Raw genomic sequence first — 9,142 nt, 5'->3', positions numbered from 1 at the left:
CCTGCTGAAAGAAGACCCCTATTTATTCCAAGTACTCCAGTTTTTTTGTGTGCTATGGAATTATAAATGTTGTTGTTGCTGCTTGCTTCCTAGACTAGATATCCTCTATGTGATGTTTTAATGTTAGATGTGCAGTCCTTTTGGAGCGCAAACAGTATGCAATCAAACTAGCATGGAATTTCTTTTTTTCTCTTCCCTCCTAGGTCCTCTTTTGCCACCTGATTTAAATTGCACAGTTGTTGGAAATAAGCTACACATATTTTGCCACACAGATATCTCCAAAGAACTTACGTATTCTTGGCATTATAGTAACATGGACGAATTGATTGGGCAAAATAATACTGCTGAGCTTCCACTGACTGCAGACCGTTCCCAGAAAATTTATTGCATTATCAAGGTTTCCGGTGCAGGTATCAATGGTTCACTCTCTCTGGATGTGTGCCCCGAAGGTAAGTGTATGTGTAAGATGATGTCTGTAACATAAAAGGTATCACTATACGGCCTGATGCAGTGCAGGGTGGAGATATTTGGGCCTTACTGTGAATGCTAGCTGGCACGCTGCAATGTACACAGCGTGAGGCAGCACTATCACTGTAGGAGTGCAGCACTGCTTTTGAGTTAGTTACCCCTGCTTCTTAGTAACGTTGGCAGAGAACGAGGCAGTGTGGCTATCCTGCCTCTGGTTCTGGATCTAGCACGTGAAGAACTAGCTCAGGTGTCTCTGCATGGTGCTGCTCCATGCGGTATAGATATAACCTAAGAGAAGAGTGGGGAATGAGTTTGCAAATTAAGTGTTGGTTCTGACTCGCTTTTCATGCCGTTAATATTGGAGCATAGACAGACATGGGAGGGGGAAAAAAGGCATTTTACCAGAAGAAGCCGCACGTTAATTCAACTTGGCTCGGCAGCGTATGTATAGATCAGGCGCTTCAGCCGGGCTTTTTGGTGCATTTATATAAAGCTGATGCAATCAGCTATTAGATAAAAGTGCCAAAAAAACCTTTGCTGAAGCTCCTGATCTATGTAGTCATTGGGTATGCTGGGTCCAGCTAAAGTGATGCATCTTATGGGCATGTGCTGGGCACGATGTAGGGGTGAATGGAGTTTAAAGTAAAGCACCCTTGGGGGGGTTAGGGGGCAGAGGGGATTAATGTCAGTAAGTAGCCATAGTCATTGTTATCAGGTGCTTCTAATGTTAAGAGGGAATAGAAAGCTAATAAATGCTGGATGCCTGCCTCAGAATATAGGCTGCAGGGAGATCAGCAGGGTCTGCTTTTTAGCTAGGATGTGGAATGGGCTTCTACGAGAAAGGAGAGGACTGCTGTCTCCCTTCCTTGGACAGAGTAAAACTTGACCTCTGCTGAAGCTTCCAGCCCCCTTGTTAGCTTGTTAATGCTCACTGCATTGTGAAGACCTGGCCCCTCAGAACCAGACCGAAGCTATCAGATCATTTTGTATAGGCCACCAAGCAGTCATGTAATGGAGTTGCCACTGACTTGATTTAGAAGAAGGAATGGAAGTTATTTCTTTCCTTTCTTCTCACTGCATCAGTAAATTGCTTTCAGTAACCTCCAGAACTTGTTGCCCTGGAACATGGGTGAGGCCAATGTTTGAGAAACACTTGTAGAAAAATCTACACCTTTATTAGATCCAATCAACCTTGCAGATGGAACCTGACCCTTCATATTCTAGGAGCGTAAGCCAACCATTAACTGTAATCAAACAATAAATTCCCCCCTGGAGCAGGTTACTCCAAGACTTTCTAGTCTGGAGATTCTTGCCCTTTCCTCTGATGCATGTAGAATTGTTCACTGGCAATTCCATTACATAGACATAGGGTGGCAGCCAGCTGGAACCTGGTGTGGGAAAATCGCAGCCTTGTCCTCTCTCAAGCTTGACAGTGTCAGGTGCAGTCATTAGGCTGGAGTCATCCCTGATGTAACTCCACTGAAGCTTGTGTGAATACATCTGTGACTGAATTTGGTCTCTTCATAGCTTCAAATTAACCCTTTTTTACCCATGTACAGCAGATTGAAAATGTTGCCTTTCAGCACATTTTTTCTTTTTCTTTCTTTTTTTTTTTCTTTTTTGCTTTGAAGTAAATCTAATTCAGCCAAGAGGGAGAAATGGCTTCATAGCACTTCTTTTCTTCGTGGCAGTATTGATAACATTGATAGTGACAGCCATCTTCCTTCAGAAAAAAGGTATGTATAGCATTGAAGAAAATTATTTCCATTCACTGATTTTGCTGCATTGTAAGTTCTTGTAGGACAAGCACAAGCTTATTGCTAGGGACTAACCTAAATTGAGGTGGCTGATGGACAATTTCACAGGCTGATCATGGTGCCTATTTTTGTGGGCTTATCACAAATAACGGCCCCCCCATGCCTCTGATTGGCCGAGGGGCCTCAGCAGTCCTGCCTCTTACTGCAGATTGGCAGGTGGCCCCAAACTGGCGCAATTACCCTGATTAAGCTAAGCAGTCTAAACATTCTGTTAAATTCTAAACTGAAATGGCTTATGAAATTAAGATAAGAGAGACGAGATTGACATCATATACCTTGACTTCCAAAAAGCCTTTGATCTGGTGTCCCACAATGTTCTCACAAGAAAATTGGAGGATTGTGGGCTTAGCTGCAAGAAATTTACGTGGGTATGAAGTTGGCTGTGGGGTAGGACCCAGATAGTCCTAATGAATGTGTGTCGTCTTGGCGAGAAGTGGCCAGTGGTGTCCCACAGGGGTCGTTGCTTGGTCCAGTACTGTTTAACACCTTTATTAATGATTTGGATGTGGGGGTGAAGAGCTGACTGGCCACGTTCGTGGATGACACCAAGTTATGGGGAAGCATGGTCATGCTTGAAGATTGTCTAGATCCACCTGTATCTGTAGCCTGGTTGGGTGAGTTGGAACCAGATGAGGTTCATCATCGAGAAATGTAAAGCGCTCCACCTGGGGATGAACAATTTCCTGCACACCTACAGGCTGGGCAACACCAACTTGACCAGCACTATGAATGAAAGGGATCTAGAGGTAATAATGGACCACAGTATGAATATGAGCCGGCAGTGCAACGCTGTAGCCAGCAGGGCAAATAATACTTTGGCATGCATCAATCAATGCATCTCCAGCAAAAGCAAGGAAGTGATTATTCCGCTCTAATCATCATTGGCAAGACCACAGCTGGAGTACTGCATCCAGCTTTGGGTGTTCCACTTTAACAATGACGTGGTAATGCTTGATAAAGTCCAGAGAAGGGACACTCGTATGATCAGACACTTGCACGGCAAGCCATACAAAGTAAGGCTGAAGGACATGAGACTCTTCAGCCTGAAAAAGAGAAGGCCGAGAGGGGACTTGGTAGCAGTTTACCACTACATCTGAGGAGTACATCAAGGGCTCAGTGAACAACTGTTCACCAGGGTACTCTTGGGGAAAACCAGGAGTAATGGCCACAAACTCCTGGAAAACTGTTTCAGGCTCAACATTAGGAAAAAGTTCTTAGTTAGTGTCCAGACTGCAGACTAAACTCCCTCCAGAGGTGGTGCAATAGCCTACCTTGGAAATCTTCAAGAGGAGACTGGGCAGTCACATTTCTGGGGTCACCTGACTCTAGCTGTCTTTCCTGCCTGGTGTAGGGGGCTGGACCCGATGATCTTCCGAGGTCCCTTCCCTATCCACATTGGGGAGCTGCATATGCCAGACGTCACTTACTAAAGACAGAATATGCACGTTGCACGTGACGTAAACTGCTCTGGGCATCATTTCGTGAAGCATATCAGAGGAAGCCTTGCATATGTACATGGCATTGTTGGACAGACATGCTGAGATCTTGTTAAATTCTAAGCCATAGTTGACAACTGCCTTCACTACAGCCTGAGCCAGCGTAGAAAAATTGACAGATGTGAGGTGGACCGGCTCTGAAAAACAGGCAGGTCCTGGTCTGTCCGGCTCCCAGGTACAAATAGGATGTGCAGCATGTAGTTATCTTGTGGGTTGGTGGCTCCATTGGCCACAATAGAGAAGGATTCATACTCTGCCAATGCAGACTTTGTGGACTGTATATGTGAAGCGATCACTGCAGGGAGATAGTTTTGGTGAAGCTTGTTCACACATGGAAAACTGGCAGCATTTGGTATGTTTTGTCTGCTTCTTCCAGTAAAGGGCCTTTTTTTTTTAATGTCTGCAAGCAGTTTAAGTGTCAGTCTATATTGGTTTTCCTTGACATATCCAGAGACATGTTGCAGGCAGTAGAGAACAATTTGCCTTCATCTGCATGCAAGGTCCCTGAAGGATAATGTCTTACACAGTCTAGAACTGAAATGTATTTGGCCCTCTTGGGTAATTTTTGCTCACTATTCATCCTGCTCAATCCTCCTCTGGCTGCAGCATGCTCCAGCAGGATGCCTCTGGCTGCTTAAAAAATGATGCCAAAACCCTGTTGCTTCCCTAAGCAGCCCCAGATTGGTGCCTGCACTGAGCCTATATCACAGGCTCAGCCTGTCATTTGCTCCCCCATCCTGTGCTCCAAGACTGCAGGGCTTCTCACCCTTTTCTCTGCTTTCTGGTTAGTCTTTTTTTTTTTTTTTTTTTTTTTTCAGTGAGCCCACCAAAATTGTGGAGCCCATCATTTTTAGTGGATGACGCTTGATCTAACGTTTTCCCTGAGACCACAATTTTGGTAGGTCCCTACTTATTGCACATTCAGATGCACTTGAATTCTGCTTGTACCAATAAGCATAGCTTCTTATTTCCTTCTCAGGTTGGGGGGCTTGAGAACAAATGCACTTTAACTTCTGTAGGGCCAGCTTTTGGACCATGGGCATATCTTGGCACACCTTGGCCCTGGGCTGTGCACAGAGGAACTTTGGTAGTTTGCAGTTGCAGATTTCTCCTCTCAGGCTGAGTTAAGCATTTGATGCTCTGCTGGAATATGAGGCTATGCCACGTGTCTGAATGTGTGCTTTGGGGAGTCAGCCTGTGGGTCCATGTAGTTTCCATGCCTCTTCCTCTATATAATCCCTGCAGGTCAGTGCACAGGGTGCCTGGCACGGAGGGGTTGAAGGCACCACCTTCCCTTTGTGCAGATGCTCCCTGCCCTTTGTACAATAAGACAGCTGAGCATCACAGATCTACACCAAGAGGGGGATGCATTTGACTTGAACTTCAGCCATTTCCAGCTGTACAAAGAGTTAAAGTGGCCTTAAAGGTTAAAAGGTTCCCTCGAGTCTATATGGCCTGTTAAGGTGGCATGATTGTGGCATGCCTGTTTTTGCAGCCAGTGGCATTTAAGGGAGTGATGTGGCCAGCATCAAGTCCTGCTGCCTTGGACTCCACAGCCCAAAAGACAAGGTACCTGTGTACAGATGGGTCATTGGGCAGCTACCTTCAGCATGGGTCTAGAGCAAATCTCAAGCTCCCATCCTTGCTTATTCACTATGCCATCATAGCCCCTAGCCAGGGGACTAAGAAAGAAGAGGCCATATCTCTCTGATAACTACAATTAGGTTGATACCAAGGGCTGAATCCTGGCTTGGGGAAGACATGCACATCTTCCCATCCTGAAAAGGAAGCACACGCATTGTTCTTGAGTCAGCAGGTAGTCTGTGTGGAGAACTCCTTTTGAGCTCTGTGGGACTTCATCATGCAAAGTCACTGTGGAGTTGTTGAGGGGCGTGAACAAGCAAATTGCAGCAAGCTCACAGGGTACCAGGACCCTCAAAACATCTGCGAGTTGCAGTAAGCTGAAGATGAGCCAAGAGTGCACCCTTATTGTGAAGAAGGCTAATGGCATACTGGGCTGCATTAGTAGGAACGTTGCCAGCAGATCCAGAGAAGTAATTATTCCCCTCTATTTGGCACTGGTGAGGCCACATCTGGAGTACTGTGTTTAGTGTTAGGCTCCCCGCTTCAGAAAGGATGTGGACAAATTGGAGAGAGTCCAGCAGAGGGCAACAACACTGGTTAGGGGGATGGTCTCCTCATAAAAATGACTTGTGAGGAGAGGCTGAGGGAACTGGGCTTATTTAATCTGGAGGAGAGAACTGGGGTGGGGGAGATTTAATTGCAGCCTTCAGCTACCTGAAGGGAGGTTCCAAAGAGGATGGAGCTAGACTGTTCTCAGTGGTGGCAGGTGACAGGACAAAGAGCAATGGTCTCAAGTTGCAGCAAGGGAAATTTAGGTTAGATATTAAGAAAAATTTTCTCATAAGAAAGGTAGTAGAGCACTGTAACAGGTTACCCAGAGAGATGGTGGAATCTCCATCCTTGGAGGTTTTTAAGACTCAGCTAGACAAAGCCTCGGCTGAGATGATGTAGTTGGGGCTGGTCCTGCTTTGAGCAGGGGGTTGGGCTAGATGTGACCTCCTGAGGTCTCTTCCAACCCTCATTTTCTATGATTCTATGACTTAGCACATCAGCTGCTCCAGAGAGACAGTTTCTTTACTGTGCAGCAAATGAGAGCTCAAAGTGTAGAAGTTTAGCTACAGATGAAAGGAGGCTCAGCTGCCCTGATTTAGCTTTCAGTTATTGTGGGATAAGAGCAAGCACCTTGGCTGTTCTGCAGTAGGTCTCTGTCCCGTTAACTTGATATAAATTATTTGTTTGCCTGTACTCTAATGCAGTCATCATAGTCCCTGCAGTGTTTGTCTGTCTGTCTTCAGGGTTACAAATAAAATACAAATGCATGTATTTATATATTTTAATATGCATGTAAAATCTGATATGTTCTTTGTATTTGTTAAGCCAGAATTTGGTGCTACTTTGTGCCTGTGCCTCACTTTTACCTTATTTCTCCCTCTAAACTCACTACATCTGCTGAGAATGATGCATCTATTTTATTTTTAAGGTCTTCTTCCCGGTTGGATTTCCTCAAGACTGCCAGGTAAATGATCCTATTTTATGCTGAACTTGTAGGCTCATTATACTCTAGGTACAACCCTTGCAAAGATTCATGGTGGAGTTTTCACAGCAAAAGTTTTGCTGAAAACAGAACTTGTTATATTTCTGAAATGCATCTTGAGGTATTGTCATAAGATCACAAGCTTGGTCTCTTTGTCTGAGTATATGACTGAGAGCCAGAAATTCCAAAATTTCCTTTTAGAACCTGCCAGTGTCCTAATTTACTTAATTTTCTGCATTAAATTAACTCCTTTCTTTGATTGCACTTTGCCAGTGTCTTTGAATAACATTTGTCATTTGTAAGCATTAATTCAGTCATTAAAAAAAGACACCCCCCCCAGTTTGTGGTAGTTAGTTGCTTGCAAACTATTTGCACTGACAATTTGCTGTTGGCTATTTTGTGTTGTGTGAGTAGAAACCTCGAGTCATATGACAGTATGTGAACTTTGTGGCTGAATCTTTTATATAAGAAATAACAAACTGAACTTTTCTAGTGTGAATCTTTGGATAAAGAATTAAAATTGTCAGAAATTTAATGCTTCCATTGAAATTTAATGAATAAAATAGAGTGTTAGGCTTTTTTTAATTGTTCTGCTCTCATACCTTGCCTTTAACACTGGCTTTTTTTCTGTAGAGTCACATAGGCTCAACTTCTCAGAAGTTGCTAGTGACTTTGCAGGCCCTAGAAGGAGCACCACTGGGTGAATCCTGGCTGCTTGCACTCACTTAGGTGCTCTGAAGAATTTTGTCTTTACTTGAATAGTCCAGGCTGATGTGATTCCAGGGGGATGGCTGCTTTCCTGAGAGTATACTCATGTCTGGAGGGAAATTACCCTGACTAAGCCAAGGGAAGTCATTAATCCACACCTTATTAAGTGTGGATTAATGGTTTCCTTGGGCTTAATCAGGGTAATTGAGCCAAGGTTTTGGAACATCCCCAAGCAGCGTCTTGTAAAAAAAACTCCAAAAAACTTGCCCTGCAAACAAAGAAAAGTGTGGGAAGCCCTGTAGTCTTGGAGCATGGGCATGGGGAGCTTGGGGGGAGGGGGGGAGAGGCGCAGGGTGTGGAGGGGTGGGCTGCTACATCCAGGCGGCTATAGCAGGCAGGCGGCAGGCTGCACCTCCATCCACAGAGTCCTGGCCCGGGTACTCACACTCAGCAAGCTGGGCCAGGCGCGGTGGACCCGATTTGCAGCCTCTCTGCTGCCTGCAACAGGTGGTCTGGGACCACAGTGCAGCTGTCTGCAGTCTCCAAGCCTCCTGCTCCACAACCCCTCCCATCCCCTCCATACTCTAAGACTGCAGGGCTTCCCACCCTTTTATCTGCTTGTAGTTGTGAATTTGGTAGGTCCCTAGTCATGAAGGGAAATGGAGGCAGTGGTGGGGTTGCACATAGACATATCAGAAGGAGAATGAGGAGTTAGAGGGGAGTGGGGCTTGCATGCAACTCTTGGTATATGTTTGGAGAGGGGAATGTGAGACCTTGCTTTATGGGGAGGTAACAGTAATGATACACAGAAGTCCTGGCATGAGAGGAAGGGTGGGTAAGCACTGGGGGTGTAGAGGATAAGTGGCTTGGGGTTGGGAGAAATGGAGGGAAACAGGGGATATGGGTTATGCAGCATGTGCTGGGTTGATAGGAGCTTCCTCACAGGTATTGTCAGGCTTCAGTGTTCTTAGGAAATCTTTCCTTTGGTCATTTAATATAGCTGTTAAACAAGAGGTGAAATGGTGCGGAGGATTGAGCATTGGACTAAGAACCAGAGATACTCCATTCAGCAAGGGGTTTTGTCATCTCAGAGCCAGAATAATATCAAATTATATTTTAAAATGCAAACATGTGAACATCTAAAACATTCATTAATTTGATTTCAAAAAATATTTTTGTCCTGGCTTACATGCATTTGTAGTGTACATAGAGATGACTGCACAATAGTTTAAAATGAAGTCTTACTCTTGTATATTGGGGGGAGGAGGGTGGGTATAGGTTGCCCCCCCCCACACACACACACACCCACACACACACACACACACACACACACACACACACACACACAGACTCTGCCCCTGCCTGCACGCACATGCATGCACTGTCCTTGCCTACAAACAGACACTCTCTGCCCTTGCCTGTGCTTGCACGCATGTACTGCCCTTTCCGGCGCGCGCGTGCACACACACACATTCTCTGTCCCTGTCTGCACTTGCACACACCCCCCCCCCCCGCCCCCCGGCCCCCCACGCGTC

The 9,142-nt window shown here is 45.4% G+C and overlaps 1 protein-coding gene across 1 annotated transcript in view; it reads left to right on the top strand.

Annotated features, from left to right (window-relative positions):
• LOC102373081 (CD48 antigen) overlaps window positions 1-9,142 on the top strand; it is a 67,369-nt gene that overhangs the window by 38,696 nt on the left and 19,531 nt on the right. The window contains exons 3-5 of the mRNA XM_006030171.3: window positions 204-449; window positions 2,100-2,204; window positions 6,846-6,881. Of these exons, the coding sequence (XP_006030233.1) occupies window positions 204-449; window positions 2,100-2,204; window positions 6,846-6,881 (387 nt within the window). The remainder of the gene's footprint in view (window positions 1-203; window positions 450-2,099; window positions 2,205-6,845; window positions 6,882-9,142) is intronic.

Source organism: Alligator sinensis, unplaced genomic scaffold (assembly GCF_000455745.1).
Source record: "Alligator sinensis unplaced genomic scaffold, ASM45574v1 scaffold344_1, whole genome shotgun sequence".
NCBI lineage: Eukaryota > Metazoa > Chordata > Crocodylia > Alligatoridae > Alligator > Alligator sinensis.
Note: the sequence above shows the minus strand (reverse complement) of the source record. Positions and strands in the feature narration are given on the sequence as shown.